The sequence below is a fragment of the Girardinichthys multiradiatus genome, chromosome 2 (genome assembly GCF_021462225.1).
Source record: "Girardinichthys multiradiatus isolate DD_20200921_A chromosome 2, DD_fGirMul_XY1, whole genome shotgun sequence".
Lineage (NCBI taxonomy): Eukaryota > Metazoa > Chordata > Actinopteri > Cyprinodontiformes > Goodeidae > Girardinichthys > Girardinichthys multiradiatus.
The window spans coordinates 45,249,750-45,275,534 of record NC_061795.1 but is presented as its reverse complement, the minus strand read 5'-3'; the positions used below and the strand labels follow the sequence as shown (position 1 = coordinate 45,275,534).

At 42.2% G+C, this 25,785-nt stretch overlaps 2 protein-coding genes across 4 annotated transcripts in view; one reads left to right on the top strand and one right to left on the bottom strand.

The window, feature by feature from the left end:
* The window catches only part of kiaa0513 (KIAA0513 ortholog), a 32,948-nt gene extending 19,060 nt beyond the window's left edge, over positions 1–13,888 (top strand). For 2 of the 3 annotated variants that reach the window (XM_047351346.1, XM_047351356.1), the window contains 5 exons: positions 3,061–3,138; positions 3,322–3,351; positions 10,554–10,634; positions 11,764–11,858; positions 12,603–13,888. In XM_047351346.1, coding sequence (XP_047207302.1) covers positions 3,061–3,138; positions 3,322–3,351; positions 10,554–10,634; positions 11,764–11,858; positions 12,603–12,652 — 334 coding nt within the window. In that variant the 3' untranslated portion in view covers positions 12,653–13,888. The remainder of the gene's footprint in view (positions 1–3,060; positions 3,139–3,321; positions 3,352–10,553; positions 10,635–11,763; positions 11,859–12,602) is intronic. The other variant, XM_047351364.1, reaches the window with a different exon arrangement.
* Positions 13,889–23,907: 10,019 nt separating this feature from the next.
* Positions 23,908–25,493, bottom strand: foxl1 (forkhead box L1). Its single transcript, XM_047348649.1, has one exon. The coding sequence runs from the start codon at positions 25,334–25,336 to the stop codon at positions 24,320–24,322; it is 1,017 nt and encodes a 338-aa protein (XP_047204605.1). The 5' UTR covers positions 25,337–25,493; the 3' UTR covers positions 23,908–24,319.
* Positions 25,494–25,785: the final 292 nt, after the last annotated feature.

Here is a 25,785-nt window from a genome sequence, read left to right as displayed (position 1 = left end):
ACCAAAAATTCAGATGAGGTTGGTTGGATCATCAAAAAATGCCAAATGACTCGTTGCTATGGCGAGTCCCTCCTTTTCTGGACAGCAGGGGGACAGGGAACCCACAGAATCAGTTTTTGGTACCTTAAACAGCCAGACAGAAACATAGGCCAGAATTTAAATACAGTATTTAAGAAAAAAAAACATCGTACCAGGTGTTAAACATGATGCTTGTGGTAGGATGATCCGGGTTTTGCTCTCTAGCAGAACATCCTGAAGGAGAAGGTCCGGCCATCGGTTCATGACCTTAATCTCAAGAGCGCTTTGCTTTTGCAGCACAACAATGATCCACAGCACAACACCACTTCCACCTCTAAATGGCTAAAAAAAATGAAGGTTTTAGAGTGGCCTAGTTAAAGCGTAGACCTAATTCTACTGCTGGGGCATGACCTTTATGTTGTTGCATGCTCGAAAACCCGGTGATGCAAAAGACTCGTTTCCAGTTATCACAAACCAAATATCAGTCTATCAATCTGAACATTTAAGTGTTAAAAAAGACAAAAACAAATGAAATCGATAATTTAATAAAGATTTCAAATCCTTTTAACTCAATAAAAGCTCTGAACAGGTTCCAGCAGTCCCACGACATGTTTAGACAATGAATATAAATGGGTCTTAGAAAAGAGCCTTGAACTCTGAGTACTCCTCAGGAAAGTAGAGCTAAATATTCGGCCCTGTATTAGTCCAAAAGACCATCAGAATAAATGATTTATTGTTAAACATAAACTGATCAAAGAACCAAAAATGTACCAACCAACCAACCATACACCCCGACATCTGCATCCAAACTGAATGCCTATCTCTTGTTCCATCAAAGGTATCTAGAAACCTGGGTGTCACCCCCTGACCTTTAAAGATCATGTTGCCTTCATCGCTCGATAGTGCCGCTTCGCATTGTTAAACATAAGAAACATCAGACCGTACCTAACCCAACACAACACCCAGCTCCTGCCGCAGTCTATGGTCATCTCCCACCTCGACTACTGCAACGTCCTCCTAACTGGTTTCCCAGCCTGCGCTGTGCAACCTCTGCAGATTGTAGGGGGTTATGATTATTGATTGATTAATCTTGATCAATAATTATAATTACAAATCATAATTTGACAAAATCAATTTCTTAACCAAAATCCTCATTTATGAATCGAGACCAGAGATGTTTCTGGTGTAATTGTGGCTCAACGCCTTTGATAATTACAACCGTTAAATACTCCGTAATAATTAATAACTATTGCCGGAGATGTCACTGTTTAATCGACCGTTTCTGCCGAAACGTGTGGAACTTTAACCTTATCTTGACGGACAAATCACTTTGTGCACACAATAAACACAAAACGCTCTCTCTTTATCTATGTGAATATTTATTAATCTTCACCTACTCAACATGCAAAATTCTACATAACAAGGGTAACACATCTAACTAAGCAAAAATAAAGAAAACAGCAGTGGGTGTTGAATCAACCAGCATTTATGGCAAAATTGAGAATATGACGAAGAGGTGTGGTGGTGAGTGGAGAGTGGGCGGGGGCGCAACTCCAACTGTACTCAGTTATCCTGACCATAAAACTTCCCCCAACTCCTGAGCAGACAAAGAGTTATAAAACTTTTGGCGGCAAGCTAGTAAGCAGTGAGGTTGAAGACAAAGGAAAATGGAGAATTTTACCATGAGGTTATTTTAACAGTCCAGTCTTACAGCGCACCCGCGTTGACTCTCAGGTGGTAAAACATGCACTAAGCTAGGAACACAGCGGCTCCTTACATCAACACATCAAAGTTTCAATAAGCAAGGTTACATGCACATATCATTCAGAACACATGAGATCCTAACCAGCTATTCTGATCGCTCTACCACCTCTGACCCTGCCCAGGCCTTCTAATAAAGAAATAAAAGATTAAATAAAAGATGGGTTTTACTTGGTGAAGCTCCTTCTGGGGCAGCGAGTGAGAGGGAAAAAGGGGGAGGTTTTGAAGCGTTGTTGCGCGTCTGCAGTTACACTCCAAGAGAGCGGTCAGTCCCGTCCTTTGGTCTTCTTGACGAAAAGGAAAAAATAGGATCTGACCATCAGCAGTCGACTAGGGATGAAACACGGTGGCGGTTCGTTTCCACGAACTCCGTGTTTTTAGTTACGTGTTAGACTCACGTCTTCGATCGGCAAAGTGAAATTTCTGGCCTTCCTAGTCCAGAAACCTCAGTTATGACTTGTTCGTTGGCCAACGAGAGAGAATAAATGAAGACTCCACGTGGGATCTCTTCTTCTCCAGAGGATGCTTCAGTTGCGTGGTAACCGTGTCAAGGTTTCCAGCTGAAGGCGGGGTTTTCAACATGGAGGCCTCCATATATAGCGCCCTGTGACGTCAGACTTGGGGCGTGTCATATCAGCCGCCATGTCCTGGATACAAAATGGCGAAAGCACCAGGAGGCCTGGTGTCTGTGCAAGTAGTCCAATATTCAGCAACAAGTGGTCCAACAAGATGGTCCAGAAAGCAGCGGTGTGTCTGGTCTTTAATTAGTTCGTTGAGCTCCGCTTGCTACACTGAGCCCTATGTTACAACTCCAGTTGTCAAGAGATTGTCGGCTAGTAGTTCCCACACCACGCTCAAGACAATCCAAACTCTTTTCATGTTTTTTAAGATTTGTTTAGTCATTAATGTGCAACTAAATTCTCAAAATGTCTAATTTCTTGCTAAATATATTTCTTAAATTCAACCAAACATCGAGGTTAGATCTAATCTAACAGCCTGTGTCTGCTTCTTGCCTTTTTGAGGCAGTTTAGAGTAGATTTATCCCTCTAACCGTTTTCTGGGTCATGAACCTCGCATTTGGGAACCACAGATGGTAGGACCAGATCAGCAACTTTGTGCATCGATTAAAGCGTTGCAGGGTGATTCATATCAGAGCGAACTGACTGTTCGGCTTCATATTCCGGCTTGAATCTGCTTTTCATTTACAGCAGCATCTCCTGCAGCTCTGTGAAGCTGATGAGCCATGAAACGAGTAATATGTGAACGCTCCCTCTGTGACAGGCACACACTGAGATTCTGGAACGCTGCGTTCTTCGATGCCGTCCACTGTGAGAGGACAAAGAGATCTCCGACCACAAGGTGAGTCAAGATGGGAAGTGTGGAAATGTTTCTGTTTGAGGAAGTTTTGAGGAGCTGGAGTGATGCATTTTTGTCTTCTGTTTCTGCCTTTCCTTCTCCTCCCTCTCTGAAAAAGCTGTCGTTTCTCCCTCTTTCTTCTTGTTGACTTTAACTCTTTGTTTCCTTGTGCCTTGCTACCGGCAGTGGAGCGCAGGACGCAGAGAAAGACAAGAGGTCTGTCCCTCCTTTAGTCCGCTGCGCTAACGAAGGCATAAATGGTCACAATGAGAGAAAATGTCAGGATTAGAGGAGGTAGGGAAGTGCAGTGTAGGGGTGTCTGAGATATATTTATTATAACGTAGAGAGCAACAATGCAACATCCTCAGTAAAGCAAAAACTCCTAATTTCCTTTCCTAACAGCCTGTAAATGAACTGGATTTTTGTTGGGTTGGTGGACTTTGACCGACACAAACTGCCAACTTTGTTTAAAAGTACCTCAAATAAAAATAGCGGAGTTTGATCAAACTGAGAGAAACTTTGTCTCGATGAGCGAGCTGGAGTTTCATCAATGATTAGGTAAGCCTAACTTCCCACATCATGGTGCCACCACCGTGCTTTACTATGGGCTTGCTCCTCTTGTTAGACATTTAATCTAAACTAGAGTAAATTTGTTCAGATGTATGTTTAATCCAACTACAAACATGCAGTCTTAATTAATATTTTTACTGCTGAAGTGTTTTTATCTTTTCGTTTTGGTCGTTTCTTTATAAACTTTAGCTATGATTACTGTGGAAACTTTATGAAATGATGTTCTCCAGCCTTGTAGTTTTTCAGCCTGCAGAGTACAATTTGACCCCTTTGTTCCCTCTAAATAATGTCCGCTTGTGTGGTCTGGCCTTTCCGAGTTTGTTGAAGCGTTATTTTCCTTCACTTTTCCGGGTGTCTTGGGAATTTGACGAAAATTTCGTGTTTCATGTGGTTATTGTAACAAATTAGTTCTTTGTGGAGCTTTGTGGTGTTAATTCTTGTTCTGTTATATGTAGGTCCTTTAGAACCCCTTCACACAGAATAAGCTTTCCACAACATATAAGGCTTATTATAACATGGTGGGCTGGGTTTAATTTGGTTAAGCTCCTTCAGGTTGAAGGCAATGGTGCTGGTGCTCAATATTAGCACAGCCCAGGATAGTTTTTCTAAGCCATGCCGGTGCGTGAGCCATGTCATGGATACGCTGCCACCCCAACTGCCTCGCTGTGAAAGAGTTGTGCATGTTCCAAAACATCAGAAACAAATTACTGTCTATTTTTTGTGAAGGGGAGGCCCCTCCAATCTTCATAGAGCTTCATTCCAGCTGGATTGTCCTCCTTCCCAGTAGAGAAATGCTTCTAGAATGGTCAACACCCAGTTTGAAGTGGCCAGTTGAGCCTCTACGTGGTGTGTTAGACAAACAAGTCTAAACTTCCCTGGACCTCACTGACCTGCAGCCGATGGTCTGGAACCAGTTCCAGCAGCAGGCCTTCAGGGGTCCAAAGGCTTTCCTGATGAGGCAGGTTGGATCATTTTTAGAGGATTTAATCCAAATAAATTGGATTGTTGTGAAGTGTTTGTAGATTATTTGTGGAGAACAGGAAGCAAAGACTTCCTGACATGCCCTAAGAGGGTTGAGGTTTATTATGCACTGTGTGAAGAGGGTGAGGTGAGTCCTATCTGCTGGATCTAACCCTGAGTTTGGACCAAACTACTGGAATGACTTTCCTGCACAAGTGAATGTGTTTGCATAAATTAAAGGTTTTAATCAGAGATAAAAAATAAATCTTACAAACCTGTCTCCTTCCTAACTTAACTAGATTTAAGGAATTAATGTTTTTACTGGATTTTAGATATTTCTGTGCGATCTTCGTCTCCTGGCATGCTGTTGTGTCACGCTGCTGCTGCTCCTGCTTCTGTGATTGTTGCGTCCCCCGCCCACTGATGAGCGAACACATCACAGCCACAGTTATTTTCCTGACTGTGCAGGGAGATTTAGTGAAAGGACCGCAGTGATGTTTTTATTGGGAGCAGTGGAGTTGGAAGGTGCTCTCTGCTTCTTCACAGCTCACTGCATGTCCACACCAATAATCTGCCTTCAGATGAGACGTCATCTCCATCTGCATGCTCCCTCTGCTCGCCTCTGTTTCCTCTGCAGGAGATTTCCACCAGTAACTGTATTGATATGATGTTGGGATTAAATCAGATCATGTATTTATTAAAGTTAAACTACTCATATCCAGCTTCCAAGATTTCTAAGATACAGTGCCTTGCGAAAGTATTCGGCCCCCTTGAACTTTTCAACCTCCTGCCACATTTCAGGCTTCAAACATAAAAATATAAAATTCTAGTTTTTTGTGAAGAATCAACAACAAGTGGGACACAATCATGAAGTGGAATGAAATTTATTGGATGTGTCAAACTTTTTTAACAAATAAAAAACTGAAAAGTGGGGCGTGTGATATTATTCGGCTCCTTTACTTTCAGTGCAGCAAACTCACTCCAGAAGTTCAGTGAGGATCTCTGAATGATCCAATGTTGTCCCAAATGACTGATGATGATAAATAGAATCCACCTGTGTGTAATCAAGTCTCCGTATAAATGCACCTGCTCTGTGATAGTCTCAGGGTTCTGTTCAAAGCGCAGAGAGCATCATGAAGACCAAGGAACACACCAGGCAGGTCTGGGATACTGTTGTGGAGAAGTTTAAAGCTGGATTTAGATACAAAAAGATTTCCCAAGCTTTAAACATCCCAAGGAGCACTGTGCAAGCAATCATATTGAAATGGAAGGAGTATTAGACCACTGCAAATCTACCAAGACCCGGCCGTCCCTCTAAACTTTCATCTCGAACAAGGAGAAGACTGATCAGTGATGCAGCCAAGAGGCCCACGATCACTCTGGATGAACAGCAGAGATCTACAGCTGAGGTGGGAGAGTCTGTCCATAGGACAACAATCAGTCGTACACTGCACAAATCTGGCCTTTATGGAAGAGTGGCAAGAAGAAAGCCATTTCTCAAAGATATCCATAAAAAGTCTCGTTTAAAGTTTGCCACAAGCCACCTGGGAGACACACCAAACATGTGGAAGAAGGTGCTCTGGTCCGATGAAACCAAAATCAAACTGTTTGGCCACAATGCAAAACGATATGTTTGGTGTCAAAGCAACACAGCTCATCACCCTGAACACACCATCCCCACTGTCAAACATGGTGATGGCAGCATCATGGTTTGGGCCTGCTTTTCATCAGCAGGGACAGAGAAGATGGTCAAAATTGATGGGAAGATGGATGGGGCCAAATATAGGACCATTCTGGAAGAAAACCTGTTGGAGTCTGCAAGAGACCTGAGACTGGGACGGAGATTTATCTTCCAACAAGACAATGATCCAAAACATAAAGCCAAATCTACAATGGAATGGTTCACAAATAAACGTATCCAGGTGTTGGAATGGCCTAGTCAAAGTCCAGACCTGAATCCAATCGAGAATCTGTGGAAAGAGCTGAAGACTGCTGTTCAAGAACGCTCTCCATCCAACCTCACTGAGCTCCAGCTGTTTTTCAAGGAAGAATGGGCAAGAATTTCAGTCTCTCGATGTGCAAAACTGATAGAGACAAACCCCAAGAGACTTGCAGCTGTAATTGCAGCAAAGGGTGGCGCTACAAAGTATTAATGCAAGGGGGCCGTATAATATGGCACGCCCCACTTTTCAGATTTTTATTTGTTAAAAACGTTTGACACATCCAATAAATGTCTTCTTCACAATTGTGTCCCACTTGTTGTTGATGCTTCACAAAAAATTTGAATTTTATATCTTTATGTTTGAAGCCTGAAATGTGGCAAGAGGTTGACCAGCTCAAGGGGGTCGAATACTTTCGCAAGGTACTGTAGGTAAGAGATTTGTGAAGGTGCTGAAGAAAACAGAACATTTACTTGATTTTTTCCTTTATGTTTTTGGAACAAAACTGACCAAAATCAGATGTGTGTTTTCGATTTAAACTGTTCAGCCTCGGTGCCTCAACGTCTGCAGCTCCAGCATCTAAAGAGACGTGTTGTTCTCAGGCTCCGTCCCGTTCTGGTCAACAGCATTTCATAACTGCTTGAGGAAATCTCTTCACATCTGTTTCACTGCTTAAAGGTCGAATCATGCTACAGCTTTACATTTTACTGCATCTAGATATCTAAAAGTATATTAAAGGGTTTTAAATGTTGCAGGAATGCAAATACATACAGGTCCTTCTCAAAATATTAGCATATTGTGATAAAGTTCATTATTTTCCATAATGTCATGATGAAAATTTAACATTCATATATTTTAGATTCATTGCACACTAACTGAAATATTTCAGGTCTTTTATTGTCTTAATACGGATGATTTTGACATACAGCCCATGAAAACCCAAAATTCCTATCTCACAAAATTAGTCCAGTTAGCTGGTTCAGGGTAGCGCTGATTAACTCTGAAAGAGGAATATTGTTGAGGCATCCTCTTAACTCCAGGCATTAGTGCAGAGCAAGCCAGTTTCTCTTTGCTGCCTTCTAGAGCGGTAAGTTCAGAAATTAGCATATCATTAAAAGGGTCTCTAAACGAGCTATGAACCTAATCATCTGAATCAACGAGTTAACTCTAAACACCTGCAAAAGATTCCTGAGGCCTTTAAAACTCCCAGCCTGGTTCATCACTCAAAACCCCAATCATGGGTAAGACTGCCGACCTGACTGCTGTCCAGAAGGCCACTATTGACACCCTCAAGCAAGAGGGTAAGACACAGAAAGATATTTCCGAACGAATAGGCTGTTCCCAGAGTGCTGTATCAAGGCACCTCAGTGGGAAGTCTGTGGGAAGGAAACAGTGTGGCAGAAAACGCTGCACAACGAGAAGAGGTGACTGGACCCTGAGGAAGATTGTGGAGAAGGGCCGATTCCAGACCTTGGGGGACCTGCGGAAGCAGTGGACTGAGTCTGGAGTAGAAACATCCAGAGCCACCGTGCACAGGCGTGTGCAGGAAATGGGCTACAGGTGCCGCATTCCCCAGGTCAAGCCACCTTTGAACCAGAAACAGCGGCAGAAGCGCCTGACCTGGGCTACAGAGAAGCAGCACTGGACTGTTGCTCAGTGGTCCAAAGTACTTTTTTCGGATGAAAGCAAATTCTGCATGTCATTCGGAAATCAAGATGCCAGAGTCTGGAGGAAGACTGGGGAGAAGGAAATGCCAAAATGCCAGAAGTCCAGTGTCAAGTACCCACAGTCAGTGATGGTCTGGGGTGCCGTGTCAGCTGCTGGTGTTGGTCCACTGTGTTTTATCAAGGGCAGGGTCAATGCAGCTAGCTATCAGGAGATTTTGGAGCACTTCATGCTTCCATCTGCTGAAAAGCTTTATGGAGATGAAGATTTCATTTTTCAGCACGACCTGGCACCTGCTCACAGTGCCAAAACCACTGGTAAATGGTTTACTGACCATGGTATCACTGTGCTCAATTGGCCTGCCAACTCTCCTGACCTGAACCCCATAGAGAATCTGTGGGATATTGTGAAGAGAACGTTGAGAGACTCAAGACCCAACACTCTGGATGAGCTAAAGGCCGCTATCGAAGCATCCTGGGCCTCCATAAGACCTCAGCAGTGCCACAGGCTGATTGCCTCCATGCCACGCCGCATTGAAGCAGTCATTTCTGCAAAAGGATTCCCGACCAAGTATTGAGTGCATAACTGTACATGATTATTTGAAGGTTGACGTTTTTTTTATTAAAAACACTTTTCTTTTATTGGTCGGATGAAATATGCTAATTTTGTGAGATAGGAATTTTGGGTTTTCATGAGCTGTATGCCAAAATCATCCGTATTAAGACAATAAAAGACCTGAAATATTTCAGTTAGTGTGCAATTAATCTAAAATATATCAATGTTAAATTTTCATCATTACGTTATGGAAAATAATGAACTTTATCACAATATGCTAATATTTTGAGAAGGACCTGTAATTTTTCAGAGGCTCTAAATGCATTCTTAGTTCAATCTGATTTTATTTATTTTTCCAAAGTAGGCAGACAGAAAGTTATGTGGAGAGAGGGGCAAGACATGCAGCACAGGTCTCTGGGATCGGGACTCGAACCCGGGACAGCTGAAGCATCTTCTGTTGGTCGCATGCTCTACCGCTACGCCACGAGCCACGCCTTCAGTTCATTTATTTCTAATCAGACAAGACAGTTGGCAAGATACACAGGAAGCAGACAGGAAAAACAGAATCACTGATTGCTTTGGAGATTACCTGCTTTTCTTGGGAGCAGAGGGGGAGGAGCCCAAAGCATCCTTCTTTTCTTTAACGAGCCAGAAAAAAACGTGGACATGAATTTAAACCTGAAAGGTAGAAGTTGTATCTAAATATTCTTGAGCCATGAACAGCAGAACCGTCTAGTAGCCACACGTGCATTTCCATGTGTCTACTGTGTTTTCTGTAGCAGATATGACAGCTTAAAGAGAACTAGAAGTGAATGAGCATTAGGGTATGCACTCTCTGCACCCTGGGCTGATTTGGCAGAAATCTGTAAGTCCTGTAGCAGTGAAAGTGTGGGCATGAAATTAGTTCAAATCAAAACGTTTCTGAATATTTCACAGGGTGGGTATCTAGAGGGTGATATCAGGACACACAAGATGAACATACTGTTGGAAAATCTGCCAAGAAATTATCAAACTTAAAGTGTGATGGTTTAAAAACTGGAAAAGGGATCAAAGTGCCAATTCAGTCAGATAAAGTCCAACTTTCTGTGAGCTGTTTAAACTTTGATGGTTTTTCTGCTGGAAGGTTTGGCTGAGTTACGGAGCTTCGAACAGGGATAGGTTTTGTGGTCTGTGGGAACATTTTCTACAGTTTTTTGTGAACTTCATAAACACTGAATTCTGGATCTCTGTCCAAATTTATAGCATCCTATTAAATCACACCTTTTGATGTATTTTTTGTAATTTGTCTTCAGTGACCAGCTTCATGTCTTTGATGTACGTGATTACAGGCATGAAACCCTTTCCTGCTGCTGTTTTTATTTGTTCTCCTCATCTGCTTGTGATGAATAAGGATGATTCTCAGTGAAGGAATCATTTTTTGTTATGCTGCTGATGGCTGACTCATTTCATGTGTAAGACATATAACTCTGCACCAGCTCACAGTTCCAGGGCTGGATGTCTTTGTTGATGTCTAAAACTTTATTACTGAGCTGTAGTTGTTTTTTTGCAAAGTGTCAAACATCCTGTAGCTTTGTGATCACGCCACCACCTGTGGTTTACACCACACAGGCAGCCCTGAACATCCTTTGCTTTATGCTGCTTTGACACCCAGCCCTGACCTGTTACTGCAGGGAAGCTGAACGGGCCAATCAGGAATCAAAGCTAATTACAGCTCTGTCTGATCTGCAGAGAGAAGTGGTGTCACATGACCCAGGAGGAGAGAGACGACAGCTCGAAAATCGATGAGAACATCGCTTTTGGCCAGTTGGGGTAAGAAAGTTACTGCAGATGGTTTTGCCAATGGAAACAGGTCTGTTGATCATAAATACTGATGAGATTAATGCATAAAAAATGCATAGTTCACATTTTTTCTTCTATAGTAATATTTTGACCGATGGCTGATCTCAGACCAGTTGCATGATTGTAAAATGTTATCAGTTGTGAAGTTGAAATGTTGTTCAACCTGTTACAAAAACAGCCCAACGTTGAATTCATGCAGAAAAATCTAGTTTTATATCCACTGGTATTCAAATTTTAATTAAGACTTCATTAAAATGTAAAAGTCCAGAATAATCTTTGTGTGAACATAACTCTGCAACTGCAGCACCTTCCAATTTCAACTTGTCCATGTTTTGTCACGTTACAACCTCGAACTTAAACGTGTTTTATTGGGATTTTACGTGATACACAAACACAAAATGGACCATAAGTGTGAAGTGGAAAGAAAGTAATACTTTTCTTTCTTGCTTCCTGAGTCTTCCTGAGTCAAAACGTTGCAGGACTACCTTTCACTGCAGTTACTGCTCAGGTCTTTGGGGGTATTTTTGTCCAATCTTCTTGCAAAATAGGTCAAGATCGGTGATTCACAATTGGATATTGGACTTTGACTGGGCCAATCTAGCCTATGAATATACTTCGATATAAACCATTTTATTGTAGCTGTGGCTGTAGTTTTTAGGGTTATTGTCCTGCTGGAAGGTGAACCTCCACTTTAGTCTCAAGTCTTCTGCAGCCTCTGACAGGTTTTTTTCCAACGATTGTCCTGGATTTAGCTCCATCCATCTTCCTATAACTCTGACTAGCCTCCCCGTTCCTGCTGAAGAAAACGAACCCCTCAGCATGATGCACTCATAAAAACAACACAGACATTAAAAAGAGCATGCCAGCTCACCTCGGGCCTGGATAAATTAACCTCTGCTCTGTTTTGCTTTCATTGAGGCTCAGAATATGTACAGCCGTCCCAGCCTTGACATTTCCAAGGTTTATAAGGTGTTTGAGAAAGTTGTCTGCGTATTAATGGAAGGAGATGCCATGTTTTTCAGTATTAACACTTAATAATCTGTCACTCAAAGAGAAACAAAGCTACTTCACTAACATTTGATGCTGGTTGTGTTTTCAGGACTTTCACCCATAACATGCTGGCCTTTGGTCTCAGTAAGAAGCTCTGTAATGACTTCCTGAAGAAGCAGGCGGTCATTGGGAATCTGAATGAAGGTAAAGCTTTAGAGAGACATAATAATTCTTCATTTTGTTTAATTTAACAGCGAGGAAGCATCTGTTTCTACCTCTGATCCTTCAGCACAACTCTCATGAGGTTTCCACAGCATATCAGTCAGGTTGAGGACTGGACTTTGAGTGGGCCATTGCACCTTTCTTCTTTTTCAACCATTCTGCTGTAGATTTGCTGCTGTGTTTGGGATCTTTGTCCTGCCGATGAGCTCCAGATGTCTGCGGGGGGTTCCAACTTGGTTCCATTTTTAACAAACAACACATCTTGTATCCTCGCAGGAAGCCCACTTAGACCTGTACATTGATATATGTCCTCTTGAATCTTGAGTCTTTCGACAAATAAATGTTGCTATCAGAGTCAAGTACGTTTTCTCAACACATCCTTTGCTTTATGCTGCTTTGACAACCAGCCCTGACCACATTTGATCCACATTTTATTTTATCTAGAAGACACCACTGCAAGTGTCAACAAAAACGTCTTCAAACCCATTTAGACTCGGTTTGTAATGTGGCTTTCAACTCAACCTGAGTTAGGTCATGTTTTCTTTTATTTTTGCATCGTGGTTTTATAAGTCCTGGTTTTCTATCCTTGTCCTTTCACTCATGCAGTACTTTGAGCAACACTTTATGTCTGTTTATAAGCAAACTAAATAAACTAAAAGAATAGAAGATAATTAGACTGCAGATTTAATGCAAAATATATGTGTTTTCTGTTTTCTCTGCCTGCAGAGCAATACAAGCTGCTGAGCGACCACATTGAGAAGATGGCGGCAGAATGAGTTGGAAGACGGTGCCGCTTTCCCTCCAGCTTGTCATCGTTCCTGTATTTATGTGGTCCAATGCTGAAAAATATTATCTGCTGTGCTGAACTCCCTCTGCAAACAGTTGGAATATGAGCAATAATATAAGACCATCAGCTCTGTATAAAGGAACCAGTGGGACCAAAACCCTGAAGCAAAGTCATCATGTGTTCATGTGCAGGTGTCACATATCTCTGTCTGACTGGTTTCTGGTGTTATTTCCAGTCAAATGTGTCTCATTAAGGATTCAGCATGTTGTGATCTGATGTTCAGACGTTTATTTGTTCCTTGATGTTCTGTACCTTCCATTTTTAAACTGACAGAGTCCGACACAAACAAGCAAGATGTTGACTTGATTTAAAGCTGTAATCTGTTCTTTCATGCTGGATGTTAAACACAAAGATTTACACCAGCTGCGCCAGGTCCACCTTTACAACAAAAAGGACCTTTAAAATGACGTGGGGGTGTGAAACTGACACAGTCTCATTTTAACTGCTTTAACCCAAACACACACAGATTTATCTCGCCTGCTAAGTGCCTTCTGTGGAAGTAATTCGTTATTCCTGAACATCGCCACGCTCCGTCCCTCTCCCACTTCCAGGTGACTTCATCCGTTTTGTGAGTGACGTGTCGGATCTTTCCGAGTCACCCATCTCTTGGATCCTGCTGCATGCTGCATGTCCAAACCCAGTGAATGCAGTTAGCTGCTGTTACTTAGTCCTGCCACTAAGGGGCAGCATTGTGTCATGTATGATCAGAACCATGACTGAGGCTCCTTCTGGCTTTCTTTTCATACTCGTGTTCACATTTAAATATCTGGTGTAAATATATTCCTCCGTGTGCTGCCTCGTGATGGTAAATGTGTAAAAATTAGCCGTAGAGGTGTTGTAGCGCCCCCATGTGTCTGTCTGGTGTGGTTCTTCAGTGTTCTCTGTGAAATAGAAAGCATTTCCTCTGCAGCTGCATGTTTCCATTGATCCCTGTGAATCAGTCCATTTAGAATGAAAGTTTGTCTGATCTAAGGTGTTGGCAGTTGTGTTGTACATGTCAGCTCACTGTAAGCCCTTTGCACTACATTTACTCTCTTCATGTCCATCCATGAGTGTTTCTGGGTTCTAAGTGGAACTGTAGATAACTCCAATGTGTTCAATGTTAAATTATTGTAATGAAATACAAAAACCAGGTGATTAAATTGTGAATATGATTTAAAATAAACATTTCCTCTTTGTGACTTCTTTCCAGGTTGCTCCTCTGTGGTTGTGTGCAGTATGGAGAATGCAAAAAACAGTTTGTAACATTTATCTTGACTTCCTATTAATGGCATTAAAAAGTTGCAAAGAACGACCTTTTATCACCAAAACACTACCGGAAGTCAGCAGAGAGAGAGTCTAATACAGACTTTATAGGTCCAACACTTTACTCGAGCTAAAACTGCTTCAAAAATCAGCTGCCCAAAGGTCCTACCCTGTTCTTTTTTCATTCCTTCTATCCTTCCTTGTTTCCTTCCTGCATTCCTTGTTTCCTACCTTCGTCCTTTATTCTTTGTTTCCTTCTTTCCTTACGTTCTTTCTCTCTCTCAAATAAAAACACGACTTCCTTGTGTCCTTCCTTCCGTTCCTTCCTTCTGTTCGTTCCTTTGTTCCTTCCTTCCTTCCTTCCGTTCGTTCCTTCCGTCCGTCCGTCCGTTCTTTCTTTCTTTCTTTCTCTCTTTCTTTCTCTTTCTTTCTTTCGTAAACTTTATTATATTTTTCAAAATGTAAAAGACTGATAAGTTTTCATATTAATTGTAAAGGATAGATGTCACATTATTTTTGGGAGAAGGTTGGAAATGATTGAGGGGCCAGACCCTTTTAGAAACCTCCAAGCTGTCAGATCTCACTGTAATCTCATAAAGGGGGTCTTGATCTCTGCACTTATATTTTCTCTTTTCTTTATAAGATAAAAGAAGCTATTAAAACAAAACATCAGTGCCAATTAAAGATGAAGCTGATTAAAATCATTTCTGTTCTAAAAGTGACAAAAGAAATTATTTAAATTATTTTTAGAGCGTTTTTTTCTGCAGGGACCTGTTTGGGTCCCAGGGGTCTTAAGTGTGAGTTTTTCTGGGAAGATCTCAGAGGGTTAATTCTGTAAGCTGAACACATAACACAAATATTTTTATAAGTATGAGAAAATGTAGCCTGGTTTATTTATTCTTGCATCCCATCCCACAGAGACACACACAAACATCGGCTTTGATTATTTGACATTATTTAAATAAACTGGAGCTATGACATTGATTCTAAAAGAGAAACATTTTAACGGAACCAGATGCGACTGGAAAACCTGAACGCGTTCCTGTGCAGTTTGGTTTGTCTGGATAAGTAAGAGCTGAGAGTTGATGGAGACAATGTGCTTCAGAGTTTAAGGCTCCATCTTTCTGCCATTTTCAGCTCGGTATATAAATAAACAGCAGTCACGCTAGCTGCACTCTGATTGGATGGCATGCAATGAGCTGTGAAAGACCCGTCAGCGGTGTCACACTATGAACACCCTGCTCAATCTAATTAATGCCAGACCTCTGCAGTCATACAACATGGAGGGCAACACTCTGAGGCCCCATTCAGGCTTTAAATATGAGAGTAGATCCATTCAGTCATGGATGTACGGCTGCTATTACTGCATTTACAGAAGGAAAACAGGACAAAACATCTAGCTAGTCACAAATTAAGCATCTTTAATCACTAAATGTCTTTTAAGCAGATTCTAAATAAAATCTGATTTTAAAATAATCACAATCTGGGATTAAAGGAAGCGACAGTCTCAGCAGGCCTGCTCATTTCAAGGTGACAAAATGTGCTGTATGGTGGTTAGCTGCAAGAAGGTGCTGGGTTCAAATCCAAGCTTCTGCATGGAGTTTGCATGTTCTCCCTGTGCATGCATGGGTTCTCTCTGGGTACTCTGGCTAACTCCCACAGTCCAAAAGCATGACTGTTCGGTTCGGGTACTTGGTCTCTCTGAATTTATTGCATGTGTACACAGTTGTTCTGTGTGCCTCTGTGATGGACCTCTCGCCCAATTCCTGCTGAAAATAGGCATCACCACCCCCCCCCCCCCATGACCCTGGACGGATAACTGGATTAGACAATAAACGGGTGGAAGGTGACAAAGCAAATCTTTAAAGGGGCAGTGTCTGAAATCTACTGCCATCTACTGGTGAAGTTGTTAATGGCAACCGTCTGAATGCAGCAAACTGCATCACAAAGTTAAAACATATGCAGAGAACAGGAAAAGCCTCACTTCAGCATTATTTGTAAGAAGATTTCTCTTTTATCAGCAATGTCAATTATTAAGCAGCAAAAATGTTTGTTTTATTTTCTGCCCGTGACTGTCTGAACTGGCAGCTTTTTGTTCTGAGTTCGAGGTGAAGTTCTAAAATAATCTGTTGTCAGGAAGTCCTAAATATGGGGATCGGAACCACAAACATTCAAAGGCCCCTCAGAGGCCGGGAGACCTGGGAGGACCACCCCAGAGAAGAGCAGAGGAGAGCTCCAGGGGAACCACCCAGAATCTACAGTGCAGAAGCCCCAGGGAGCTGCAGCGACAAGCCTACAGGCCCCCCCGGCAGCCATGTACGCTGGAGCAGATCCAGCCGTGGACCCAGAGACCCGAGACCCTGGGACACATCACCCCCCAGCAGAGACCCGACAGAGCCAGGGGGCCCAGGCCCCACCAAGCAGCCACTGGGAGTGAGCCGACATGCACCAAAGCACCCAGCCCCGGACACCGAGAACCACTGATGCACCTGCAGGTAGAGACACCAGCCACCAGCAGTTAGTGAGATGGGGAGGAAATAGGCCCCACATCTGGGGCTTAGGATGGTCCAGGAGTGGGGGCAGCCCAAAACCCAACCTGACAGAAAAACAGGCACACACAGTTATAATCACATGTTCCAACCCAACAATTATACAGAATTTCCAAAACAAAGTTACTGACATATCTGTCTGGAAAGGGTTACAGGGCCATTTCTAAGGTTTTGAGGCTCCAGTTAATATCAGTAAGAGATATTATCCACAAATGGAGAAATCATGGTGCAGTGGTGTACCGTCCCAGGAGTGGCCGACCTACCAAAATTACTCCAAGAGCACATGGACCACAAATCCAAGATGTCACAAAATAACCCAAAACAACATCTAAAGTAGTGGTTCTCAACCCTTGTCCTCGAGGCCTACTGTTTTACATGTTTTAGATGCGTTTCTGCTCCACCACACCTGATTCAAATGATTGCATCGCCACCTCAGTATGCTATAAAGTGCTACAGAAACCTGCTACTCACCAGTTTATTTAACGGGTGGCAGCAGAGAACCTCCTAAATCATGCAGGACAGTGGATCCTGAGGACCAGGATTGAGAACCACAGGTGGTAAGCTCCAGTCCTCCAGGGCTGGTGTCCTGCAACTTTAAGATGTGCATGTGTGTTCTTCAGCTTCACTTCTTCAGTACATCAATATAAAATAATTAGGTCATTAGTAGAACTCTGCAGAACTTGAATGAATGCTGAGAAGGTAATTCATTCGTTAGATTCAGGTGAGCTGGATCATGGAGAGTTCTAAAACTTGCAGGACATTGGACACCGAAGACTAGAGTTTGACGCATGCAGGGCCTAAAGCACTGCAGGCTCCAATTGCTTCAGTTAAGGTCAGAGTTCATGATTCAACATTAAGAAAGAGAGACTGGGCAACAATGGCCTCCATGGGTGAGATCCAAGATGGAAGCTTCTGCTGACCAAATACAACATAAATACCAAAAGCCTTTTGATGATCCCCAAAACTCTAATAAAACATTCTGTGGACTCGCAAGACAAAAGTGGAGCTTTTTGGAAGTTAAATGTCTCGTGTCTGAAATTAAATCAGCATTTAAGCAAAAAAACCTCACACAGCCAGGTGGTGGTAGCACCAACATCCAGTTCCAAAGTCCCATTTCTTCCTCTTCACGACAAGCTCCATGCTCTACATACAACACAGCTCCGATGCATTTATAGACACTTTGGAAATACCAGCTTCAACAAACATGTTGGGTTTGTGGGAGAGCAGCTGTGCAGCATAAGTCTTCGGGGTTTGTTTGGCTTTCAGGCCTCAGATGAAGTGTGTTTGATTTTGTGTGGAGACGTTCTGTGACGTCGCTCCACTTCCGGCAGGATAAAGTGTTAAAGTCAGGGTGGTCCTGGTCTGAGAGTGGCAATCCTGCTGCCGTGTACAAGTCTTCAGACACACACACACACACACACACACACACACACACACACACACGTGCATACACTCCCGGTGGGATTGTAGCTATTTGTTTACAGTTGGAGAAAGCAAAGTTGCAGAGATGTTGAAACATTTTTTACGTCTCATTCGCAGAGCTGAGGGTGCAGGATGTTTTCCCTCAGAACTTCAGTTTGTGGAGCTTCAACAGCAAGATCCAAATGTTAAACATACAATAAATATTTGTTTCTGTGTGTCGCAGCACTGTTGAATACATATGCAAGAATACTCTCCATGTTTAGGCTGAACCTTCAGAAGAAAGAGGAACCGCCGAGGAACGATTCGATTTGGATTTCTTAAAACTAGTATTTGAATTTAAGATTTGATCCAAATAAATGATAAAAAAAATCATGAAACTTAATTTAAAGCTGATGTTTAAAGGAAAACCAGTTAAAGCAGGATCACATGTTGCACAACTGACTGTTGACTGAGTCATTTTATGAAAATGTGAAATATGTGAACGTTTTTTAATATTTAAGTTCATCCATTTTCTCACATTGTCCAATATTATCTTATTTAAATCAGTCTTTTTACTTTACAGGGTGTAAAAAAACGATTACAGCAGACATTTTCAAAACCAAAACATTAAAAGTATTAAAAAGCTTTATTTACTGAAATGTGTGAGCTCAACGAGAAGATGCAGGGTTTCTGCTGTGCTTCCTAAACATGAAGGTCATCAGATCTCATTCACAAAAAATTCTTCAAAATGTTTGCATGAAAAACAAGTGTTGCTGTAGTGCACAGTTTTAACCTAATTTTATTTATATTTTTTTTCATCTTTTTCCACATTCCTTTTGCATTTTGCATTTGTTATTAATATTCATTTTCTGTGGACATTTTGATTTGAATCACATTTTACAGATTATTTCAAATGTAACATGTTTTGGTTTTATTTTTATTTTAATTTTGACAATTGTTTTATAATTTTTAAAAATATTCTTGTTTAATTTTTACAAATTCCAAATTTTATTTGGATTCTAATTCCTTTTTGCTCAAAATACACTTTTTTTATTTAGCAAAAATGTTTGCATTTTATCATTTAACCTTAATTTTTTTTCTTAAATCTAATTAAAAATTGGATTTTGTTTTAATTGTGTACATTTTTTTCTTAATTTTACTAAATTAAAATTTTGTTTTGATTTCTAATTACCAATTAATTTCTTATTTTTTTATTTATTTGAAATCTTTTGTGTTTTGCGGATAAAATGAGTGTGAAAACACATGCCCCCCGTCAGAACCGAACATAAAAAATTGTTTAGCCTCTTGTTGAATTTCTGAGTTAAAGTCCAAACTGAGAAACCTCAACACCTCCACAGTTAATTTCTCACCAGTCCTGACCTCAGAATCAAAGATGGCTGCCTCATGCATTAAAACCGCTTGCAGCTGCAGTAAAAAAGAAACTTTTATTTGCACTTTGATCATTTTTATGTCACTTGTATCAGTCCCACATGTAGTCTGACCTCCGTCCTCCTCGTGAACATGTTGCTACAGTGTGTGGATCCTGAGGAAACTGATAAATTCATTTTGGCTTCTTTTCCCTCCAGGTACTGTCCCTCAGCACATTAATGGATCTGGAAAACGGAGTTAAAAGATTTCATTTTTTAAAGGTTGATGAACTGAGGAACTGTAATGAATCGCCTGAAAGTACTTGAGTGAGTCCCAGAACATCAGAACCAGGTTGTGGGTCTCATTTAGGATTCGCTGCAGGCCTGTTTCATCAGAACTCATGCTACTGTTGCTGTACATCTGCCTGTGTGTTTGGGTCCATGTTGTAAACAGCATCAGTGCCTCTCTGGCGGACATTGTGACTTATTGAACTAAGTAAACCTTACGTGATTAGCACCTAATGTCTCCTGAACCGACCCCATCAGTCTTCATCACAGCGCTGCCCTCCCGCCTGGTGCTGAGTGTGTATTTGGACAAGCGGAGGTGGTTTATGCAGGGAGTGAAAACATATAATAAACACCAGGATTAGAGGCCTTTTTGATCCAGAGAGCTCCAGACGGAGATATTTAGAGCAGAGATGGGGCTTGATTCCACATGAAACTAAGATAATGACTCTACCAAGATCTGCAGCCATGTTTGTCTCAGAAGTCTGGTTGAAAACTGAGACATCGAGACAGTTTTTGGTTCAGAATGCTCTGAGCTAATCTTTCTAAAAGCAACATAATTAACAATTAGCTGTGGTTCACTGAGTTTTCCTTAATAAAGAAAACTAGCAGGGTTGCAGCCTGACCACCTCTGTTTCCAATCCTTTCCACTGGATGAAATCCCCACACCGATGTAGGAAAATGAACAACAAGGCATGGTCAGTGCAGAAGAACACATGATGTCCCTATTTCAACTAAAGGCATCATTTATTACAGTAGTAACATTGTGGACATGCACAGTAGACTGAAAGTATCCAAACCCCTTCCTTGACCTTTTCCACATTTGATCATAAAACAACTACAAACTTTATTCTTATTATTTGTAGTATCTTGTGAATTTGACGTGATAAACACATAAATTATTAAAAGCCTAAAAGTAATATTGCATTAATCAGAATCAGAATCAGCTTTATTAACCAAGTTCGTGCATACAAACAAGGAATTTGACTCCGGTACACTTTGCTCTTTTGTTCTGTTTTTGCATTACAGAATATACAAATTTACAATTTACAATATTCACATATCTAACAGAAAAGGTGCATTTGCAACATCTGTATGCTGTTGTTTTGTACTTTATTAAATGTTCATCAGAGAAACAGCCTGGGGGAAGAAACTGTCTCTGTAGCGGCTGGTTTTAGTGAACAGTGCTCTGTAGCGACGGCCTGAAGGTAAAACTCTAAACAGTTTATGTGCAGGGTGTGTGGGGTCTGCAGAGATTTTAGCAGCTCTTTTCCTGACCCTAGACCTGTATAAGTCCTGGATGGAGGGAAGGTCAGCTCTGATTATTCTCTCTGCATTCCTGATTATTCGTTGCAGTCTGGACCTGTCCTGTTTGGTGGATGAGCCAAACCACACTGAGATGGATGAAGACAGGACAGACTACTGCTGATGAGAAAATGGAGACACCTGAGCAGTACAACATCAGAATGTATTCTTTCTGAAGCTCTTTCATTAATGCATTCAGAGAAATGAACTTAGCTTTGAGCTGCAGCTACATTTTTTAATTCAATTTCTCTCTAAATCTATCTCAAGCAGTCACTGGCAGAGGCGGCCGACACTCTGGACAGGTCGCCAGTGCATCACAGGGTAACACAGAGAAACACAACCATGCCTAAGGGCAGTTTAGAGTAACCAATTAACCTAAAAGTTGTGATTTTGGACTGTGGGATGAAGCACAAAATGACCCCAATGCATCAATGTGAAGCTCACAACAGTAAGTGACCAGTTAGATATATATAAACCAAATTTGTTTTGAAATGTGGCCCCTCCTAAAATGACTCCTAAAATTCCCAAATCAGCCCCATTTCTGTGGTTAGTTTGATGTTCCTAGTCTGTTCCTCGTGTTTTTTTAGGGTGAATGGAAGCTGAAGAACAATGAAAGATAATGATGATGAATTATCTGCAGGACCAATACAAGAGGTTCTGATAATAACGTTTCACAGAATGCAGCAAAGCGATGCCGTTCTTCTTGGACTTAAAACCTCCTCCATGTCAGGGTTCATGATGCTGCCTGCATATAGAAGGTCTGTGACCATCAGCTCAGTTTGTTTTTTCTCACAACAAATAAATCGGACAGGATTTCCTCACCGTCTGAGCCGGTTTCTCAGGAGGATCTTTTACTGTTCAAACACAAACCAACAGTTATTAATCCGCTTCGTTACAGGAGACTTCAGGGATCACTGAAGGAGCCCGATCCGCTCTGCTCTCCCAACATCTTTCCCTCTGAGGTTTTCATCATGTTTTATTTACACGTCTGCCCAAAGAATCCCATACACAGGAAATGCTTGTGATTGTGAGGGCAGTTTATTTATTTCAAACAAACATTCCTGATTTGCAAGCCTAGGACAGCTTCTCTGTGGAGCCGGAGTCTATATTTAGACATGATGGTGATGCTGCTGTCAGCATGGCCCTCTGATTTCATGCAGGTGACAGGTAGGAGCTCACAAACTCTCTGCTTTTCATAAAGAGAGACATTAATGAGGTCTCGTTTGCAGTTTTAAGGATTAATTATAAAGATAATACTTAAAAAAGAACACACAAAAAAAAGCAGAGAGTAGAAAACTTCTGCAGCTGTGATTTTCTCTCCTCCTTTAAAAGTCTCACACATCGCTGTGGAGCAATTTTACCCACCATGCTTTTTAACGCTGCTTCATTGAGGTTTGGCGCCATTTGCTTCTGCACAGCTCTCTGAAGGTCCTACCACATCATTCAGATCAGGTGGAGGGCTGGACTTTGACTAGACCATTGCTACAACATCTTTTTCTCCACACTGTTGTAGATTTGCTGCTGTGTTTGTGATCGTTGTCCTGCTGATGTGTCCGTTTGGACCAAGCTTCAGATGTCGGACTCATATTAGACTCGATACAGCGGATATGACTCTCTGCCCAGGGGAGCATAAACTGTGGGGGGTTGGAATTAATGCCAAACAGAATACATGAGTTGCACAGGTTTCGTTTTGCTCAATTAGTTTAGTAAAGTTTTAGATTAGGTTATTTGTAATGTAAAAAAAGAAAAAAGCATTTGCAGAAGTGCAACAAATTTAAAAGTAAAATGTCCTGATGAGATTAAAAACATTACTTCACCTACATTAAAAAGTAAAAAGTAGTTTCATTTCACTCTTAAGAAATTAGACAAAAGAAGTAAACCATGCAAAGAATAAAATTAAACCATAAATGTAAGTTAATAAAATAAAATATGATATAATTAGAAAACTTTGGCATTATTTTAAAGCATTTTTTCTTTGAAATTGATACATTTACTGTTTACCTAAAAAAAAATCAACAAGGAAATCAGAAAATATGTTTCTGATCATTCTCAACCCAAATTATATTTTGAGCTCAGGAAAGTTTTAAAGAATCACTCTGGAGCTTTACCATAAAAACTAAACATAATTAACTTTATTCCAAGAGTTGAATAAATAATGTGGAGTGAATGTGTTCTGTCACACAGTCAGTTTGAATGGACTGTTATTTCTCTGGTGGATTGTGAAGGCGGGCTGCAACTGGTCCGCAGCCATAGACCCAGTCCAGTTCACCTTCATAGACAAAGGTTGTCCTGGACTGTATGTCCATTGCAAAACACTCCCTTTTCTAAAATGTTGGAAGTTTAAGTACTTTGGATTTCTTGGGAAATCTGTCAGATATTAAAAGCAACATTTAAAAAAGGCAAAGGTGTTTTTTTTTATTTATTTAGGTTTATCATCAAATCAAATAACTTTCCCTGAATCTCAGTGTAAACTCTTCTTTAGAGAAACCTGGTTTGTTACTTCACACGTGCATTTTGCAGATTGGACCAAAAACTCCTCTCTTCTCTGTGAGCCCATAGATGTATTGACATCGTGTTAATTTAGACAGGAACCTGCTTTAAAGTAATGTCAGCGGATTTACTGTAACACTTTTTCCTCTCTTTTTAGTTCTGCTTCCTGTTGGGTTGTTTGTCCATAGTTTGAGGTATCTTCAGTATTTTCGCTGTATCTTAGGGGCCTAGGCTCCCTGCAGCATGTTGGGTCTGCAGTGGCAAAGAGCTGACGGCTCAGTCTTAATGATCGTCCTCCTCCAGATTGAGCGATGAAGATGCTGAAAGCTGTGTCCATCAGAGCAAAAATATAACCCTGAAACCCTAAATCATGATAACTAAGTGCTCAGTGCAGCATGCTGCAAGAAAACAGCACAAATATCCTGGTTGAGTCCTGTCTCCATTGGCTGCAGGTTGCATCTGTGATGCACCGCAGACTAACAGACACTGCACCGTGTTTTCGGACTCTCTTTGGGTAAAATAAAGCAATATCAATGCAATAGTTTGATATCTACCTGAACTTTATTTTGCAACATTCAAACGCAAAGCTTACCGGTTTATATGTTTTGGTTACAACATTCAGTAAAGTTTATCCCCACATTGTTTGGCAGCTCCTGTCATGTTAAATTACCAAAAACTGCATTTAGACGTTTTTTTCTGCAACAATGAAGGAAGCAAGAAGTCATACATGAACACAACATTCACATGACCTAACTAGCAAACACGCATGCGTTCAGATGAACTGAAACGCCTCCCTGTTGTTTTGATGTATTGTCTGAACAATATCGATGATGATGATGATGATGGTGCAGACCCAAGAGGAGCTAAAACCTGTAACATCTTGGGTAAATACAGATGTGATTAACAGATCTTTACGCATCTGTGCGTAAAACCTTAAAGGTTTGTTCCTCCTCTTCATTTAAAACGCAGCGCTGAGTCCGAGCAGGTGAGAGACAGGTAGGAGCAGAAGGGAAATCCCACCTGGACCAGGTGATGGGGACGCGCACTCAGGAGCGAGGACGCGCAGATACTCTCCGCTGAAACATCCAGGACGCGGGTGCGCGCTTCGTCTTGGCTTTTGGATAAGATGCTCTCGATTGTGAACCCTTTGGACCTGTCTGTCCTCTGAAGGTTTCCTCTCGGTGTTTGCTGTGAGGCAGCGGGCAGGTTGGTGTCTGCTGCGCCGCTGACAGAACACAGCGGAGCCCGGAACGGCTGCAGTGGAACCGAGCCTGGCACCGTGTGGGGGCCCTCCATCCTCATCTCAGTGGGAAGTGAGGGATCATGGCTGGATAACAGATTTTGTCTTTGTGTGGGGGTACTCTGTTGGGTAAATCTCAAAAGGACTGGTTGTGGGTCCGGTTCTGTGCGTTTCATCTCTTGAGACGGCACCTGTGCTGTCCTCCAGTCAGCTGTAGAGCTCTGGGGGCCCCTGGATGACACCGAGCCCTTGGTGCGGGTTGGTCCAGGATCTTTGGAGTCCGGAGCCTCCTGCTGGCTCTTGGCCCTCCTCTTTCTGCGGCGGTAGTTTCCATTTTCAAACATATCCAAACAGCTGGAGTCCAGGGTCCAGTAGCTGCCTTTGCCCGGCCGGCCCTTCTCTCTGGGCAGCTTGATGAAGCACTCGTTCAACGACAGGTTGTGTCGGATGGAGTTCTGCCAGCCCTGCTTGTTGTCCTGATAGAAAGGAAACTGGTCCATGATGAACTGATAGATGCCGCTGAGCGTGGTGCGCTGTCCGGGCGCACTCCTGATGGCCATGGCGATGAGCGCGATGTAACTGTAGGGAGGCTTCTGGGGGGGCTCCTGGGGGCCCGGCACCAGGCTCAGTGCGCTCTCCCCTCCATACAGGTAGATCAACGGGGGTCCAGAGAGGCTCAAAGCCGAGGGGGTGACTGCAAGCGGCGGTAGGCGGCCGGGGAACAGAGCCATGAGGGCGGGAGGAGCTGCAGAGGTCCCGGACACAGCGGAGCCTCTCCTTCACAGAGTGACTCCTCAGACTCATGGGGCCCCAGAAAACTCTCCAGAACTGTTGGAGGTTTGTTGCGTTATGTTGACTCTGAGCTGGGAAATAAACTGTCCATCAGAAACAGTCCGTGTTCTCAGCCCACCCACATTCATTCAAATTTCACTGACCCCCCCTCCTCCGGCTCACAGCCAATGAGGGACCCGCTTATTCCCTCATCTGTTTACAGAATTAGTGCTTGATAAGTCTGCCCACCCAGGCCGAATCAAGCTGTGTTTATTTGGACAAATTTCCGGGCAGCATTTCCAGAAAAGCGCTGATGTGCTGTTTGAAAAATCTCGGGTCCACCCCTGCGCTCCACAGAGAGGACAAGCAAACAGGGACATGGGGGGGAGAGGTGGTGGTGGTGGGTGGA